Raw genomic sequence first — 18,946 nt, 5'->3', positions numbered from 1 at the left:
AAAAAGGGAGAGTATCCCATGAGATGACAGTGTATGAAGAACATTGAAAAGATCAATTTGGCTGAACTGCCGAATGGGCAAATCAATCAACAAACATTTATTAAGACCTACTATGTGCCAAGTACTGTGCTGGGGCTAAGGGCTTTAAATGTCAAACATGAGTTTTTATTTGATTCTAGAGGTAACTAGAATTCACTGGAATTTAATTCACTGGGCAGAGACTTCTTACCTTTTTTAAAAAATGTGTATTCCCAGCACTTAGCACAGTGCCTGGCACATAGCAGGTACATAATAAATGTTTATTGACTATTGATTGACTAAAATAGCAGACATGGTAACTGACTTGAATACTTATAGCTGTATTTATTTTCTATTCAGTTCTGGTCTTTTCATCAGGAAACCCTGAGAGTCTCCTATTTCATTGAATATCCATCTTTTCCCCTGAAAGAGAATGATCAGTTTTACTGGGTAATAAATTCTTGGCTGCAATCCAAGCTCCTTTGCCTTCTGGAATATCATATTCTAACCCTTGCAATCCTTTAAAGTTGAAGCTGCCAGGTCCTGTGCAATCCTGACTGTGGCTCCATGATATTTAAATTACTTCTTTCTGGCTGCTTGGAGTACTTTCTCCTTCACCTGATAATTCTGGAATTTGGCTGCAATATTACTTGGAGTTTTCCTTTTGGGGTCTCTTTCAGGAGGTTATTGGTGGATTCTTTCAATGACAATTTTATCCTCTGATTCTATAATATCAGGGAAGTTCTCCTTGATAATTTCCTGGAATATGGTATCTAGATTCTTTTTCTGATCATGGCTTTCAGGCAGTCCAATAATTCTCAAATTGTCTCTCCTGGACCTATTTTCCAGGTCAGTTGTCTTTCCAAAGTGGTATTTCACATTTTCTTCTATTTCTTCATTCTTTTGATTCTGTTTGACCAATTCCAACTGTCCAATTAGAATTTTTAAGGCATTGTTTTCTTCAGTCAGATTATGCACCTCCTTTTCCATTTAGCTGAATTAATTTAAGGAATTGTTTTCTTCAGTCAATCTTTGTGCTTCCCTTTCCAAGCTGCTGATTCTTTTTTCATAATTTTCTTGCATTGCTTTCATTTCTCTCCCCATTTTTTTCTTCTACCTCTCTCAACTGGTTTTTTTTGTTGTTGTTGTTGTTTTTTTAGTGAGGCAATTGGGGTTAAGTGACTTGCCCAGGGTCACACAGCTAGTAAGTGTTAAGTGTCTGAGACCAGATTTGAACTCAGGTCCTCCTGACTCCAGGGCCAGTGCTCTATCCACTGCACCACCTAGCTGCCCCCTCAACTGATTTTTTAAATCCTTTTTTGAGCTCTTCTAAGAGGGCTTTTTGGTCTTGAGACCAATTCATCTTCCCTCTTGAGGCTTCACATGTAGGCAATTTGAGAGTATTGTCTTCATCTGAGTTTGTGTTTAGCTCTTCTCTGTCAACACAGAAGCTCTCAATAGTAAGAGCTCTTTTTTGTTTCTTACTCATATTGCAGCTTATTTTTTTAAAAGTTGAGGTCTGCTCCTGAGTCACCAGGGTCACTATTTCAAGCTTCTTGTGTTGGGAGATAGGGGCTATGTCACTGGCTTTCTACTCTATGGCTTGTGAATTTCTCACTGTCCTGGGCTTGCTCCCTGCGTGCTGGGATGGCCAGGCCTGGTCATGCCTGTCCTATGGGTGGCCTTCTTTCTGGTAGCCTGCCCTCTCAGCTGGTGCTGGTGGATCTCACCACTGGCCTGCTGCGCCACCAGTTTGCTGAGCCAGGATCAAGGGGCCTCAGTTGCTTGGCTGTGGCCTAGAGCTTCCTGCTGACTTGTTCCAACCCGCTCCACGCTGCACTGCACTGAGGTACGCTGAGCTCCCCTTTTGTCCGAGTGAGACTGACCTTTCCTGAAGTCTTCTAAATTATCTCAGGTTGGAAGATTGTGTCTCTCTGTCTTTTTGTAGGTTCTGTAGTTTCAGAATCTGTTTAGAGGCTTGATTTAATGTTCTTTTTTTTGTTTGTTTGTTGTTTTTTTGGTGAGGCAATTGGGGTTAAATGACTTGCCCAGGGTCACACAGCTAGTAAGTATTAAGCGTCTGAGACCAGATTTGAACTCAGGTCCTTCTGACTCCAGGGCTGGTGCTCTATCCACTGCGCCACCTAGCTACCCCTAATGTTCTTTTTGAGGGAACCAAAGGAGAGCTCAGGCAACTTGCTGGCTTCTCTCTGCCATCTTGGCTCTGCCCCTATAGCTGTATTTAAAATAAATCTAAATAAAATTCAATGCTGGGGAATGGGAATATACCTGGAAACAGAACTAATACCAGTAGGCAGGTATTCTTGCTAACAGATAGAGATGTTTATTTTTATTCAGTGCTCTACTTATCTACCTCTTATAAAGCAATCTATTCTCACCCTTTCTATTAGAATGCTGTGTTTTTGTGGGGGTTTTTTAGCAGGGCAATGAGGGTTAAGTGACTTGCCCAGGGTCACACAGCTAGTAAGTGTCAAGTGTCTGAGGCCAGATTTAAACTCAGGTCCTCCTGAGTCCAGGGTCAGTACTTTATCCACTGTGCCACCTAGCTGCCCCAGAATGCAATGGTTTTTAAAAAAAAAATTTATTGATAACTTCCATTTTTATATCACCTTTATTTCCAGATGGAGCTTTCTCCCCTCCCAAGTGTATCATCCTTGGAGACAAAGGATATAGAAGAGAAAGAAAAAAGCAAATCAATTGCATGTTTCACATGCACAGGACTCCCTCTCTGCAAAGAAAGAATGAAGGAGAGATGTTGCAATTGTGCTGATAACTCCCCATGTGTGCTAACGTGGCTGAAAAGTCTGACAAGGGTCCAGAAGGCCACACCAAAATGTATATGCATAAATTGAACTTTAGTTTTTGGCTTGGAGCCATTATTTGCAAAAGCCTGTAATTCTTTCTGGCTGTCTCAGAATCAGGTTTTGCCTAATCACTTTTGAAAGATTCATTTAGTTTTATTGCTGCAATTTAGATGCTCCAATCGCTTTATTTTTAATGTGTAGGCACAGAATCCTGTGATAAGAGATGTAAAAAAATGCCAACTCCTTAATATACCCATGATGAATCATGGAGAATGTCAAGATAAAATAACAAGGAATTGCCTTTGTCTATATGGAAACAGTTCAGAGGAAACACAGCTTGACCATAAAGAAGGCAGACTAGGATTCTCTCTTGTGGAAATTTCCCAGTAGGCAGAGAAGGGCCCAATATGCCATATAGGCTTTTCTTTTAAAATAGGCAAGTAAAAAAGAAAAAAAAATCCCAAGTGTTTGCCATTATCACTACATTGATGATTAAGCTGAGAGTGCTGACTGGACAACTGTATAACTCTAACATTCTATAATATTTTCTGTAACATAAAAGATTCAGGTAGACCACAAACATTTTTTGAACTGTTGTCATCACAGTAAAACTGAGGGAGTAAGTGGGTACTCTATATAACAAAGGAGATGTGGTTGTTCTTGAGTTGTTTCAATTGTGTCTAACTCTCCATGACCCCATTTGGGGTTTCCTTGGAAAACATACTGGAATGGTTTGCCATTTCCTTCTCAGTTAATTTTACAGATGAGGAAACTAAGGCAAACAGGGTTAAGTGACTTGCCCTGGGGTCACACAGCTACTGTCTGAGGTCATATTTGAACTCAAGAAGATGAATCTTCCTGACTCCAAGCCCAGCATTTTACCCACTGTACCACCCAGCTGACCCCACTGCGCCATCCAGCTTCAAGAAGCTAAGCGATACCAAGCATCTAAGTGGATCACTGCTTAACATCATGGCTATAACTAGAACTGGACCTTTTAAGGCTGTGAAAAATTTCTCTCTCAAGTGGTCTGCAAAAATGTCAGATATTTAATACCTGGTAAACCAGAAAGTTGCTTATTAAATGGAAAGCTTTGTGGAAAAGGGAGAACTGAAGCTGAGCTTTGAAGGCAGGGCTGACCCTGGCCCATATCCTCCCAGATCCTGAGAAGAGAAGGGTCATTATCAGGTAGGGAGAATGGTGTAAGCAAAGGTGCCAAGGGTGGAATGAATTGTTTGGGGAAAACAAGTAGCAATCCAGTGTGATAAAAATGAAAGGTACAGGCAAGATAAAAGTAATAGATAAGACCAAGAAGTTATGATGAGAACAGATTGTGGAGGACCTTCAATGAAGATTTGCCTAGGCAAAGGAATCAGAACTTTATATAGTAGACAGTGCAATAATCATGGAGTTGGGAAGATCTGGGTTGAAGTCCTGGCTTAGATAACAGTTGTATGACCCTGGACAAATTACTTAGTCTTTCCCTAAATTTCCTATATGTGAAATGAAGATAACAATGGCACCTACTTTAAAAGGTAATTTTGAAGATCAGACGATATAAAACATATTAAAGCATTCTGCAACCTTAAAACCTAATACTGGGTGACCCAAAAGTATTAGTGCAATTTAAGTCTTGTTTGAGCCTTATTTAAGGCTTAAAACTGCATTAAGGACTTTTGGATTACTCTTTATAACTCTAAGCTATTATTCTTAGTCTATTACCAATGAAGCAGCATTGAAGGCGGAGTAGAAGGGAAAAAATGATTTTGAAGAAAGATTAATCTGTTAGTGGTATGTAGGATGAACTAGAAGAGAGACAAGAATGAGGAAAGCCAGTTTTGTAAGGATCCATGTGTGAAGTGATGTGCAATAATGGAAAAGAGGGGGGAAATCTAGGCACATTACAAAAGAAAAACCACTGACTCAGTGATCAAAAATGAAAGGAGTAGTAAATGTTTCAAGTATGGGTGACTAGAATAATAATAATTTAGAAAAACTGTTTCTGAAGAAAAGATGAGGAATGTGGTTTTAGATATGTTGAGTTTGAGGTGATGGCTGGATAATCACATAGAGATATCTACTAGGCAAAAGGAAAGACTCAAGAAAAGCCAGAACTTGGAGAAGTAAATTTGAGTCATCCTCATCAAGAAGACAGTTAAAGTCATCAGAGTAGATGAGATTGTCAAAATAAAGGTTGTTGGTTTGTCCTTTGTTTCAAAGAAAACTAATGACATTGTGGGGTGATGATCTGGCTCAACCATGAAATGGATTTAATTGAGGCAAAATATAAACAAATTTCTTGTATGCACAGCAAGCAAATATATACTATTATCCATTTAATTCAATAAGCATTCTTATTTCATGATGTTCTTCACAGAGGTATGATGATAAATAAGCTGCCCTGCCCAACCCATTTTACAATTCAAAATTTAGAACCCCCAAGATGCATACAAATGACTATACCTGCTGTCAGTTGTTGGGAGGAACAGCTCAGTGATCTTACAGCTGAAACACAAAATAATTACGAATTTATTTTTTAAATGGAAAGATTGTTTATAATTTTTCAGATCTTAAGGTTTGGTTTGGTTTGGTTTGGTTTTTAAAGAGAAGTTAAAATTTAACTTACAGAATTTGAAGGCCCAGGTTGATGTCACAGGCAGATTTCTGAATGCACGGGTCAATATGGAAGTCATTTTGAAGTCTAAAAAAAAAACAACAAAAAGAACAACTAAATTACTTGCATGTTTTAAAGCTAACTCTATAAAATATAATGCATGTATTAACATTTTAAAGCCAGTTTATTATTTAATATATGGCAAAATATATTAAATAATAATATTCTGGGCATGGTCAGTGTGAGAGACTATTCTTTCTAACTCCGGCTCAAAATGAAGTCATTCTTCATTTTAAGAAGCTCCTGTTTTATAGCTTTTCAAACTTGAAAGAATTTATAAGATGGGGAAGTACTGGCAAGTGCTAAGCAGGGTTCAATATAACCATTAAACATTTAAAAGCAAGCAAACAGAAGAAGAGGTTCTAAATTTCTTCAGAAGCTTTTAGGGGCTATCAAAAAATCCTTCAGGCAGGTACTGAAGAAATGCCATGGAAAGTGAAGATAAAGATGGAGAATCTTTTAATAAGACCTGTGATTTCACTGGTATAGGGAACTCCTGATGAGGAAACTCTCTGCCAATGCAGATTAGTACCTCTCTTAAAGTTAGGGTCTTAAGAAAAGTGTCTTCTCGATCAGAAACACAACCACCGTCTTTGGGTTTTGAGACCTGCTCTTTATGCACAATGTCATGTTGCCATGCTGGTAGAGAAAGTGAGGAAAAAAGATAGACCAAGTAGGTGTGGCGGTAAAGATCCTGGTATAGATATAAATCTAAAATTTATGTAACAACATTCTTGATTCTCCTATAATCTAGCTTTCTAATCCCTGATGCAACAGATTAGCTACCATCTGCTACAGGAACATTTATGTACATTTAATAATGGAAGTCAACGAAACTTATTTGTGCTGTAAGCGGCACAAAGCAAACATTGCACACGTATTTGTTGATCTATTCCATAACTTTCACATGCAGTTGTGAAAAATTTGGCAGTAAATGTTTGATTTATATACCTATATACCCGAGATTGCATAAAAATTTCTGTCTTGAATGAGACACTAGAGACCTTCTGCCCCATCAGGATAATTTGATGAGATTAACTACAGGGAAAATATTCCCAATGCAACAAACCTAATTCTAGCAATTTCTGAGACCCCAAATTGAAAGGTTCTTCCCCAAATCACTTGATATTCTGTCTCTATGACTCAATCTTCCAAATAAGGACAGTAGCTGAGCAATCTCACCTCATAAGCTCCTTTTGACTCTGGTAATGTCACACAAAGGATATATAAAACTCTAAAAATGTATATCTTCTTTGTTCCTAGGCATTGCTATCTACCTGGCAACTGCCTATCATGCATACTAATAAAATTTTTTATTTTCTATGTGAGAAATGATTATTAGTTACCAATGATTTAGGGAGATCCAGAGTTCCCCCCTTTTACTAAAATCCTGATTTCGAAAGTTCAGTCTCTTGGGGTAGCTAGGTGGTACAGTAGACAAACCACCCGCCCTGGATTCAGGAGGATCTGAGTTCAAATCCAGATTCAGACACTTGACATTTACTAGCTGTGTGACCCTGGGCAAGTCACTTAACCCTCACTGCCCCAGGGGGAAAAAAACTTCAGTCTCTTGAAGGACATTCTGGATAATGAGATGGGACTAAGACCCTACCCAAATTTAGGTGGGGATAAATTCTTTGAATAGACTGTCCAAGGGAGAGGTGGGGATGGGGAGGTAAGTTAGATGTAAATGACATCAAGTTTTCTTGTACAAAATGACTAATATGGTAATATTTTACATAATTGCACATGTATAACCCATACCTGATTGCTTACCACCTGGGGTGGGGGGAGGGGAAGGAGAGGAGGGATAAAATTTGGAACTATAAATAAAATTGTTTATTTTTTTAAGTAAATGACATAATCAAAGTTCATATGAATAGGTTCAACCCCTCAACTCCTCATTGCAATATTTATTTTCTCATTGTTAAACAATCAGTTGATTGCCACCCTCAGAAACACCCCTCTTCCAATGACCATATTGTCTTTGGTCTATGAGAGAGATAAATGACCATTCTTTTATTAATAAACATGCTGGATGGCAGCTAGGTGGCACAGTGGATAGAGCACCAGCAGTACCTGAGTTCAAATCCAGCCTCAGACACTAGACACTTACTAGCTATGTGACTCTGGGCAAGTCACTTAACCCTCACTGCCTCGCCAAAAAAAAAAAAAAAATTAAATTAAATTTAAAAAAACCATGCTGGCATTACTAATAAAATGATTAAATTACTCAGAAATTATGTCTCTTCAACTTTTTCAATGGCTCTGCACACAGCCACCAAGGTGGGGAAAATTACTCTCAGAAGATCTTAGGACTTCTAGGTTGAAGAACTCCCAACATTGGTAAAGAGAGCCATTGTCTAAATTTGGAAACCAAGGACTTACTTGGACTGATGGGAACTATAATCTAGTTTTTCCTAGTTTATACTTTATAGTCACTGGTCTAGCTTCTTCTAATGAGGGTTCACAAACTATTATCCTCTGCATTCCTTTCCTCGGGGGAAAAAAAGAGAAGAGGAGGGGGGAGAGGCATTAATATGCCTGGGAGGAATAATAATGATCATGACAGCTGACATTTAAGTAGCATTTTAAGGATCATCTTCCAGTTACATTTTGCTGCCTTCCATATCTATTATGACTGACTAGTCACTCATTCTTCTGCTAAAAAGAGACTTGAAAAACCCATCTCCTATTCTCTATCCTTCCCACCTTTTCCTCCTTATATTACTATAAGAAAAAAGGATAACATTTGGCTCAATTCCAGCCTAAACTTTCTGGAAAACTCTTGCCTAAATTAACCACTTCCCTACTTGGGATTATACTTTTCAATTAATTTATTATAAGGATGTAATAAAAACAGTTCCCATGTTAAAACTAAAGGGTTGTCTGCCCGGAGAAATATGCTAAAGTAGAGAGTCCTGGGCTTTGGCGTAGGTACGCATTTCAATTCTGCTGGTGTGGTAGTAGATCTGTGACATCATTCGTGTGTACAGCTCAAGTGTGGCAACCCTGTTTCTGTTGAGGGCACCACTGTCCTTCCTGTCACTCAGATTCATAACTTGAGTCAACTCCTAACTTTTCAACTCTCCTTCATCTTTCATATTCAATTAGTTTCTGACTCTTGCCAATTCTACTTCCATGACATATATCTCCTTCTCTCTACTCACATGGTCACTGCCCTATTTCAGGCCCTTATAACCTCTTCCCTGGAAGCCTACAAATTTCCCAATTTGTTTCCTTGCATCTCCTATCTCCCACCTATCCTCTACATTGCTGCCAAAGAGATGTCCCTAAAGCACAGGTCTGATCACATCACTTTCCTGCTGAAGAGCTCCGGTTATTTCCTCTGGCCTCTAGGATAAAATTCAAATGCTCTTGTTTGGTATTTTAAGCCCTTCACAACCTAGTTCCAACTTACCTTATAGTCTTATTACACAATTACTTTCCTTCAACAATCTTTGGCCCAACCAATCTGGCCTTGCTGCTCTTCAAGTGGCACATTCCAATTTCCATAGTTTTGTTGTTTAGTCATATCCAACTCTTCATGACCCCATCATAGCACACCAATAATGTCCATGAGATTTTCTTGGCAAAGGTACTGGAGTGGTTTACTATTTCTTTCTCTAGTGGGTTGAGGTAAACAGAGGTTAAGTGACTTGCCCAAGGTCACACAGCTAGTAAGTGTCTGAGAAATTTGAACTTATGTCTTCCTGACTCCAGGTATAGCACTCTATCCACTGAGCCACCTAGCTGCCTCCCCACAGCTCTGTACAGTACACCAAAATTCCCTTCTTACCTGCCTCATAGTCCCTAATCTTCAAAATTCAGGTCAAATACTATAAACAAGCATACCTCATTTTATTGTGCTTTGTAGATACTGAATTATTTTTACAAAATGAAGGTTTGTGACAATCTGCATCAAGCAAGACTATCAGTGCCATTTTCCCAAAAGCATTTGCTCACATCATGTCTGTCACATTTTGGTAATTCTTGCAATATTTCAAATTTTTCATTATTATTATATTGTGATGTTTAAAATCTAAATGTGGGTCCTAACCTGCCCCCCCAATTTTGGGGGGGAAGCTGGCTAAAATCACTGATAAATTCAGCAAGAGTTTAGGCTTTTAAGGATTTATTAAAGTGTATTAGAAGTTAGTGTAGAGAGAGTCGGTATAGCCAGAGAGAAACCCTTGCTTTTCCTAGGAGTCCACGTGAACTCCCTCACCACACCAAAGTCCTGGACGGAAAGGGGGGGGGGGGCCCTCCTGTTCTCTGTCTCCTGCCACCAAGCCAGTTCTGGAAGAAAAGAGGCTGATTCAGCAAGCAAGCCTCACCTTCCTACTTCCTGTCTCCCTCCCCAAAAGGGGAGGTCCTTCAAGCTGATTGGGGTTGTCTCCTGCTGATATGAGTAGTCCACAGCCTCTGAGAACAACACCCCACTCAGGGCCAGCCAGGCATGATCTTGATTTAATCATTCTTAAGTAGGTACTCAGTCAGTTTCTCAGTCTCACCCAATTTAAACAATTCTAAATCAATCTTCAGGTGAGGCCCCTGGGCGTCTGCCAAATCCCATTATTTTATCACAATATCTGTTATGGTGATCTATGATCGGCAATCTTTGAAATTACTATTGTAATTATTTGGGGAAGCCATAAACTGTGCCCATATAAGACAGAAAACTTAATCAATAAATGATGTGTTATGTTCTGACTGCTCCATTGACCAGCCAATTCCTCATCTTTCTCCTTCACCTCAGGTCTCCCTATTCCCTGAGATACAATAATATCGAAATCAAGCCAGTTAATAACGTTAATAGTGTTATTAACAGTGAAAGGAAGAGTCGATTGGTGTGGCAAACTTCACTGTTGTCTTATTTTAAACAATTGACACAGTCACCCCTACAGCCAGCAACCACCTCCCTGATCAGAGGCCATCAACATCTAAACAAGACTCTCCACCAGCAAAAAGATTGTGACTTGCTGAAGACTCAGATGATGGTTAGCATTTTTTAACAATAAAGTATTTCTTAAATAAGGTATGTACATTTTTTTTCTTTTTTTGGTGAGGCAATTGGAGTTAAGTGACTTGCCCAGGGTCACACAGCTAGTAAGTGTCAAGTGTCTGAGGCCAAATATGAACTCAGGTCCTCCTGACTCCAGGGCCGATGCTTTATCCACTGCACCACCTAGTTGCCCCTCTGTATAGCTTTTAAGCCCTTTACAACCTGGCTTCAGCCTATTGTTGCCTTTTCCAGATTGATTACCAATTACTCCCTTGGACAAAAACTATACTTCAGCCAAATTGGACTATTGGTTAGTACTTTATAAAGGACATTTCATTCCTTTGTGCCATTGTACAGCCTGTCTTCCATGCCTGGAATGGATTTTTTCCCAACCTTGTCTTCGAATCCCTAGTTTTTGGGGCAGCTAGGTGGCACAGGGGATAGAGCACCAGCCCTGGAGTCAGGAGTACCTGAGTTCAAATTCGGCCTCAGACACTTAAAACTTACTAGCTGTGTGACCCTGGGCAAGTCACTTAACCCCAATTGCCTCACTAAAAAAAAAAAAAAAAAAAAGAATCCCTAGTTTCCTTCAAAGCTCAAGCTTCTTACACAGTCTTTCCTGATTTCCTCAGTTGAAAGCACCCCCTCTAAATTACTTTATATGCATGTATTCACATATATATACACATATATGTAAATATAGAATGTGTATGAAACAACACATATGATTTATACATAATAATTAAGTAATTATATCTGCATATATGACAACTTATATGTGTACATATACATATACATATGCATTTTTCCCCAGCTAGGGGGCAGCTAGGTGGTGAAGAGGATAGAGAGCTAGGTCTGGAGTCAGGATGACTCTCAGACACTTACTAGCTTTGTGATCTCAAGCAAGTCACTTAGCCCTTTTGGCCTCAATGTCCTCATCTGCAAAATAAGCTCTAGAAGAAAATGACAAACCACTCTAGTATCTTTGGGAAGAAAACCCCAAAAAGGGCTATGAAGAGTCAAAGGACTGAATCAACTGAACAACAAAAGAAGCTAAGTTCCATGATGACAGGCAGGACCGGTTTTTTTGTTTCTTATGTAAGATGTTCTTATCTCTGCATTCTTAGCACCTAGAACAATGCCCTGGCACATAGTTGATGCGTAATGCTAGTTGAATGAATGAATGAAACTTGTACCACTTAAATTTGTAATCTTAGAGAGTTGCCTGAGAGCACCAAGGGGTTAAGTAACTTATCCAAGGTCATACAGCCAGTATATGTCAAAAGGAATATCTGATCTCAGGACTTCCTAACTCCATAGTTTGCCCCCTATGGAGGTTTGCCATGCTGCCTCTTGTTTACAATTCAGGCAAGCAAAATGAGGTTAAGACCATGTAAAGTGGCTGAAGCACCCTTTAAGTAACCCTGCTTCTACACAGACATCCCTTCCCTTCCTTTCTAAAAAGAAGGATGCAAGCAATCTATGTGAAGAGGACTTTAGAAATTCTCCTTTAGAATTCGTGTGTGTGTGTGTGTGTGTGTGTGTGAATGAGGGTTAAGTGACTTGCCCAGGGTCACACAGCTAGTAAGTGTCAAGTGTCTGAGGCCAGATTTGAACTTAGGTCCTCCCGAATCCAGGGCCGGTATTTTATCCACTGAGCCACCTAGCTGCCCCGCTTTTGTTTAAAAAAATTTTTTTTTTTAGAATGCCTTTTCAGTCTGATGAACAATGTATTCCCAATAGAGGTGGTCTGGAAACCAAGAAAAATGGTACTACCTGATTGTTCATCATCAATCAAAATTTGCAAATATTATAAACAGTCTTTGCTCTTAATAATAATATCTAAAATTTATATGGCAGTTTAATGCACTTTACACATACTAGCTACTTAATTCTTACAACAACCTTGTGAGGTAGGTATTATTCTTTTCCCATCTTATAGATGAAGAAATTGAGGCTGGAGACATCTCATTTCACTTTGAGTTCCAAATTCTCTACCTCCCTCTTTTTTCCCTTTCTTGAGAGGGCAAGCAATTTGACATAGATTATAAATGTATAGTCATGCAAAATATTTCCACATTAGCCAAAGAAGTTCTTTATTGAGCTTAAAATTATTTTGGCAACTTTTACCCATTATTGCCAGGTTTTGGGGGTTTTTTTTGTGGGGCATTGGGGGTTAAGTGACTTGCCCAGGGTCACACAGCTAGTAAATGTCAAGTGTCTGAGGCCGGATTTGAACTCAGGTACTCCTGAATCCAGGGCCGGTGCTTTATCCACTGCGCAACCTAGCCGCCCCCTACTGCCAGGTTTTGTACTCTTGGACCTAACTCCTCTCTTCAATAGGACAGCCCTTCAAATTACCTGACCCTTAAGTAGCTTAAAAAAAAGAAAAAGCCTCTTCTCCAGAATAGACATTCTAAATTCCTTCAACTATATGATATGTATTCCAATAACATCATCATCTCGGTCAAGCTATGGACAAAAGCTCCAGCTCATTAAATTCCTTCCTAAAATTTAACAAATATATGCTGTTTGCCTACTGGATATAAAACTGAAGTACTTGCACCAGATGCACAATGCATTTACTGGGGTATTGGCTCTACCTACTTGAGAGGGTACCCTTAAGATCAAAGAAATAGAACTTCAGAGATTACCTTGTCCAACCTCCTCATTTTATAAACCAGAAAACCAAGGCTCTTGGAGGCAAAATGACTTGCCCAGGCAGGTCTCTCTATCCTACCTCAGCTACCTCTCCTAAGTATTTTAGGATCATATAAATATCTAAGCGGTAACTGCTTCCTTTCATTTACTCTTCCCTTCCTGGAAACCTCCACCCACTTTTTTTTTTTACATCTCCTCTCCTGCCTCTAAATCCAATAAACTAGCTATTCACGGGACCAAGCCTCTTTCTACTGGACTGTAAAATGTTTTGGCTTCTCTCTCATTCCATCTTGGGTGGACACAAGGCCGCATTCATTTCGGGGCAGATCTAGGTCAAAGGTACACAAACACGACTTATGCCCCAGAAAGTCGATCATCTCTAGGGCTGAAGCCGGTGGCTGCACGGATGACTCAGATCCACCCGCTTCCTAAGTAAACGCTTATTGAAAGAACTAACAAAGCCAGCAGCAGCTGACAAAAAACGGGCTTCTCCCGGAATTTTCACCTAAAAGGCACTGCATCGGCAAGTCCTGAGACCTGGGTTCGAGACTCCGTTCTGACACAGCTGTTGGCTGTGGGCCCCACTTTTAACATACGTGTCGTAGAACAAAAAGTAAACATTTATACAGAGAAACAATTAAATAGAAATAGTCGCTGAGTCTACCCCCACGGAGTAAAATGCAAAGTTGTGCTGAGGGTTTCTAGGATTGGGAGAAGAGAGAATGGAGCACAGATTGAAGCCGAAGGGGGCCGCCGTGAAGGGTCAGCTGGTCCCATCCCTTCAGTTTACAAAGGGGTAAACCAAGGCCCCGAGAGGCTTAGTCCAATCCCCTCGTTTTACGGATTCATAAACCGAGGCCCACCGCGGTTAAGTCCAACCTCTTCGTTTTACAAATAGGAAAACTGAGGCTCAGAGAGGGAAAACGAATCACCCTAGTCCTATGTCGCCGTCCCATCCCATCTGTCCACACCCCGTCCCCGAATATCGCGAGCCAGGGCCCGGCGGGCCGGACCAGAGGCGGGGCCGGGGTCCGAGTAGGGGCCGAAGAGGGATTGGTGAAGGAAGAGGCCCGGGTCGGATGGTTCAGGGGCAAGCGCAGTCCCTCCCAGCTCACCTCAGCTCTAGATTATCCGACCTTCTGCCCGTTAGCGATCCTGGGAACTAGAGCTGAACTTGACCGCCAAGGCTCCGAGGGCTATAAATGACCCCGCCCGGCCCTCCCCCTCATTCCCCCATCGGTTCCGGTCCCGTCCTTAGCTCTGGCACTCCCTCGCCCCTCCCCCCCTCCCCTCCGCATACCCGTCCTAGGGCTGTCTTGGTCTTCGCCTGACAGAAACTCCCCGCAGCCTCGCTCCTGTCCGGAGGGGCGTCGTCTGCCCTTGACCCTAGAAAGGGAGGCTCTTCCCCCCGCGTCCGCCTGAGCAGAGGGCAAGAGGTGGCTGCGGAGGCCTGGTTCCGCGCCTCGGTTCCCCTCGGGCAGTGTGCGGGGCAGGCCTGAGCTGGCAGCGTCCCGGGCACCGAGGCCCCCCTACTTCGCCGCTGCCCGGCTCCCGGCACGAGCTCACATTCACCCTCGCCAGTCCAAGATGGTGGCCTCCCGGGCAATTGGCAGCCTCAGCCGCCTGACCGCTTCCCGCGCCCGCCGCGTCACTGGTGAGGCCGCTGCTGGGAGTGCGGGGAGAGAGGGAGGGAGCTGGTCGCTCAAACCCGGGGGGCGACCGAAGATCTCCTGGGCGGGGGTCGGGGTGGGGAGGAAGGGTGCCGACCGCTCCCCCCGGACCCCGCCCCCGGGCGGGCTCCAGAGCAGAGCCTGCAGATAGCCCCCGAGGCGTTCGGGCCCCGCTGTGCCCACCTGTCTCACCTGGTACCTAGCCGGTGGTGTCTCCCGTCCCGCTCCTCAGTGGGTCCTACATCCAGAGAACTGGAAGCGACCTCAGAGGTCACCTCATCCCCTTCCCCTACCGCACACCCTCCAACCCGAGAGGAAGCCCAGGCCCCGGTAGGGGAAGCGACTTGGCCAAGGTCACGGGCACCGTCAAGATTAGAACCCGGGTCTGATGACCCCAGATTCAGCGCTCTTTTCACCAATGCCACTCGGGTCCGCTCCTCGCTGATCCTTTTCTAATCCCTGCCCTTAGGCTACCTGAATGACCCTTTCGTTTCTTATTTCCATCTCTCAGTTGTCCTCAGGTGGAAATAGCTCTCAATTGGGGTTCAAATCCCATCTTTGACACTTTCTAGCGGGTATGGCAATGGGAAAGTTCTTTGAGCCTGCTCTGAACCGTTAATAAAATGGGTAAAAAAATAGTTACTACCTCCTCGAATTAAATGAGATAATAATGTACTAAAAGTGCTTTTGCAAACTTTGAAAAATAAGTGTGTATAGACTGTTATTTTTTAAAGTACCATTTCACGAAGCGTATAGTACAGAACTTCCTGTACTATCAAATTAGGTTGAAAAGACCTCATGAGAAATAATTTTTGTCTGGTGGATAATATTGTTTGATTATAATTTCCAACCTGTTTTCAGGAATTCGACTTTTTTTTTTTTTTTGCAGCAAATGAGACTTATTCTGGCAAAGTAGATAGGGAGCTGTACTTGGAGAAAAAAAAAACTTTTTCAAATCCTGCTCCTGACACTTATTAGCTGTGTGATACTGGGTAAATCACTTAACCTCTCAGTACAGTGGGCATCTAAGACTGTAAACTGCAGGAAAGGAGTTGTCTGGCATTGGTAGAAAGAGTTTCTTATATTAATAAAATCACGGGTCCAGTCTCTTTCCCTAGCTTGCAGCAGTTAAGAGACAGTATAGTTGGTGTAATGTGTAAAGGGCCAACTTTGGATTGCTTTGATTTCAGTTCAATTCAGTACAAATTTATTTAATCATTATGTACCAGGAACTGGAGTCAGGAAGACCTGGGCTCAAGCCTCATCTGAGGCACCTCAGTTAAGACTGTAAGTTACAAGCAAGTGGCCAATTTTAATTATATCATTTTGGGAGTTTCTGATGGAATAAAGGAAATAGCTTTAGTTCTGACCTGGAATAACTTTGCATTAAAAGAATTAATATGAACCCCTCAGGGAGGGAGTAGGGGAGAGAGGAATCAAGTTTGGAAGTCAAAACTTTAAATTAAAATAAAAAAAAATAATGAATGTGGGTGAGGAGGCTTCTAAGTTTGGGCTTGGGGAATTTTCTTTCCCATTTAACTTCATATGACTTTGTCACCTTAGGATGTTGAGCTCTGCTCTGTTTTATTCAGCTTGTTTTCAAATAGTTATGTCATGCCAATGCATCAAAAGGTGGGACCGTATAAGTAAAAATTCAGTTGGAATTCAAGTCTTCTGATTAGTGTTAGAGGATAGGAATGAGATGGTATGAGGTCCAGTCTGCTTCACCACTGACTAGGTGATCTTGAGCCAATCTGTTGAAATTTTTGGATTTTGTTTCACCATCTATTCCAATACTCCATTTTAGAATTGACCTCTGAGATCCTTTCTGGTTCTGACATTCTATGATTCCATATTCTTTATAATTTAAAAATTGTTTCCATTTATACTACTGTTGAGAGGCCTAGCATACAGGCATTTAAGTAGGATAGTAGATAAGATGCTTGTCTTGGAGTCAAGAAGATCCCAGTTTGAAACCTTCCTCAGACACTTACTGTTTGACTGGGAAAGTTGCTTAATAACCTCTCTTCAGCCTTAGTTTGTTCATCTGTAAAATGGGGAATAATATGGAAACCTACTTCACAGCTTTGTTATGAGGATCAATTGAGATAATAAATGTGATGTGCTTTGTAGACTTTAAAGTGATATATGTGTTAACTATTATTAAAGGTTGAGAGAGGCCTATTTGTGGAGATTGGAAGACCTGGGTCCAAGTCCTATTTCTGACACATATTGGCTATGTGACCCTAAGCAACCTTAACCTGTGACCTTAACCTTTCATTGCTCCCAGGCAGCTCTCTGAGTTATAAATTACAAATGAATTGGTAAGAGTTTCTACATCTAGAGTTGATCTCACAAATGAAATCAAAGGTCTAGGCCAAAAAAACTGGGATTATAATTACAGAAAAATATGAACAAGAATTGCATTGGATGGGAAGGCAAGTATTAATTGATACCTTTCTGGGGGGTATCTACACTGAGATCATTAATCCAGTGTAATTTTAAAATATTTTAAAGTTTTGAATATAGCCACAGGTTTTGACTAGTTATTGCCTGCAGCTTTTTTTTCTGCCTTTGTGTATTGATCTTTGCCTTAAACTGCCCTGAACTCAAGCCTAATACTTTTATCTACCTATTTAGAGTTAAGAAATTGACCTCTCCCTTTTAGGGGCTAATGACTTCATGACCTTTGTGTAAATTTGCTGCTGAATGGCTGCCTAGTGAATCTAATCTAGCCAAAATTAATTTTGAAATACTAAAATTCTTAACCCTTTTTATCTTCTCTAGCAAGTTATTACCTAATTCTAATTTAGCTCTCTAATTATGTAAGTGTTAAATCAATGAACATTGTTTTTGTAAATTGAAGGTGGTGGTTTCCTGGCAGAATGGATATTTTTACTTTACCTCTTCCTTTTTAACCCAATTCTATTCGTTCCCTTCCCTCCCTCCCCTCCAATTTGAGATGTTTAAAAAATAATTAAAACTTTCATTTGAAAAAGACTGTTCGTAGTTTCAACATAATCTAATTTTTTGGAACCATAATTAGTGGAAGACATATGTATGTATATTTTCCTAAGGCTTGGAGCTAATTGCTGTCATGTTTAGAAAGTAGGGCAAAGGTTAATCTCTCAGAGCATGCTAACTGGAATGTAGGCCAAAGTTTATTGAAGCTGATAGCTCTGAAATGAGGTAAGTTAATTGGGAGATGGTACCATTTTTGTTGAAAACAACCCTGTAATTTACTCCCATTTCAGTGTTTGAAATTGATTAAACATTATGTAACTGGTCTGGGAATCCTCTCTCAATACCATCCCACCTACTGTTCCCCCACCTCCTATTTCAGATTGGCTTTCTGTGGAAAGCTTTTTTCCCCATTTACTTCAGAACATTTTATAAACTAAAACAATTAAATAACTAGTGAGGAAATCAGTTTTAACTTGAAAGGAAAATAGATATTTCTGTGGAGTAACAGATATTTTCTGCTCAACGGTAGTAAAAGTTCTGTTTTGCTCATTCTTAAGCCATTGTGTGTCTTGGTAGAATGCCTTTGAAAGTTCATTTAAAATTTTATCACATTCTAAGGCCTTTGACCAAGCATCATATAGTACTTCAAAATTTGCAAAGTGCTTTGACTTGTGACCATTCTTCAGTGGAATGCAGGCTCCTTGAAACCATGGACTGCTTTTGTGTCCCAGGACTTAGTTAACTCAGTGCCCTGCACATAGCTTGGACTTATATGTTTGTTAAATGTATTATTTGAATCCTATAAGGGCAGGAGTATATGATCCCCATTTTACAGATGAGGAAACTGAGGAACTATATAGTTAAATGGCTTGCCCAGGATCACTCACAGCTAGGCCTCAACAGCATTTATTTGTATTAGCAATGTACGTTCCTTTTTTTTTGTTAAAGCTTTTATGAGGTAGTTTTGGTTTTTTTGTTTTGTTTATTTTTATGAGGTAGTTTTATGATGTTAGTGGTTGTCTGAATTTAGTCATCTGTGTTGCATTATAGGCTATCTTTAAATCAACCACTTAAATGTTCATTTACTCATAGATTCCTGAGATATTTTTGTATTCAACTCTTTTTCTCT

At 40.7% G+C, this 18,946-nt stretch overlaps 2 protein-coding genes across 7 annotated transcripts in view; one reads left to right on the top strand and one right to left on the bottom strand.

The window, feature by feature from the left end:
* The window catches only part of HADHB (hydroxyacyl-CoA dehydrogenase trifunctional multienzyme complex subunit beta), a 43,390-nt gene extending 28,326 nt beyond the window's left edge, over positions 1 to 15,064 (bottom strand). Inside the window, exons 1-4 of one of the 6 annotated variants that reach the window (XM_043983407.1) lie at positions 14,299 to 14,332; positions 5,470 to 5,544; positions 5,307 to 5,348; positions 2,649 to 2,692 (exon numbers count right to left, since the gene is read on the bottom strand). In XM_043983407.1, coding sequence (XP_043839342.1) covers positions 2,649 to 2,691 — 43 coding nt within the window. In that variant the 5' untranslated portion in view covers position 2,692; positions 5,307 to 5,348; positions 5,470 to 5,544; positions 14,299 to 14,332. Of the gene's footprint in view, positions 1 to 2,648; positions 2,693 to 5,306; positions 5,349 to 5,469; positions 5,545 to 8,938; positions 9,131 to 14,298; positions 14,449 to 14,483; positions 14,615 to 15,045 lie in introns of those variants that run through there. The other 5 variants (XM_043983406.1, XM_043983405.1, XM_043983402.1 and 2 more) reach the window with 5 other exon arrangements.
* HADHA (hydroxyacyl-CoA dehydrogenase trifunctional multienzyme complex subunit alpha) overlaps positions 14,743 to 18,946 on the top strand; it is a 68,600-nt gene continuing 64,396 nt past the window's right edge. The window contains exon 1 of the mRNA XM_043983400.1: positions 14,743 to 14,837. Coding sequence (XP_043839335.1) covers positions 14,771 to 14,837 — 67 coding nt within the window. The 5' untranslated portion in view covers positions 14,743 to 14,770. The remainder of the gene's footprint in view (positions 14,838 to 18,946) is intronic.

This window comes from Dromiciops gliroides, chromosome 2 (genome assembly GCF_019393635.1).
Source record: "Dromiciops gliroides isolate mDroGli1 chromosome 2, mDroGli1.pri, whole genome shotgun sequence".
Lineage (NCBI taxonomy): Eukaryota > Metazoa > Chordata > Mammalia > Microbiotheria > Microbiotheriidae > Dromiciops > Dromiciops gliroides.
The sequence above is the reverse complement of the archived record's forward strand: the minus strand, read 5'-3'. Positions and strand labels throughout refer to the sequence as shown.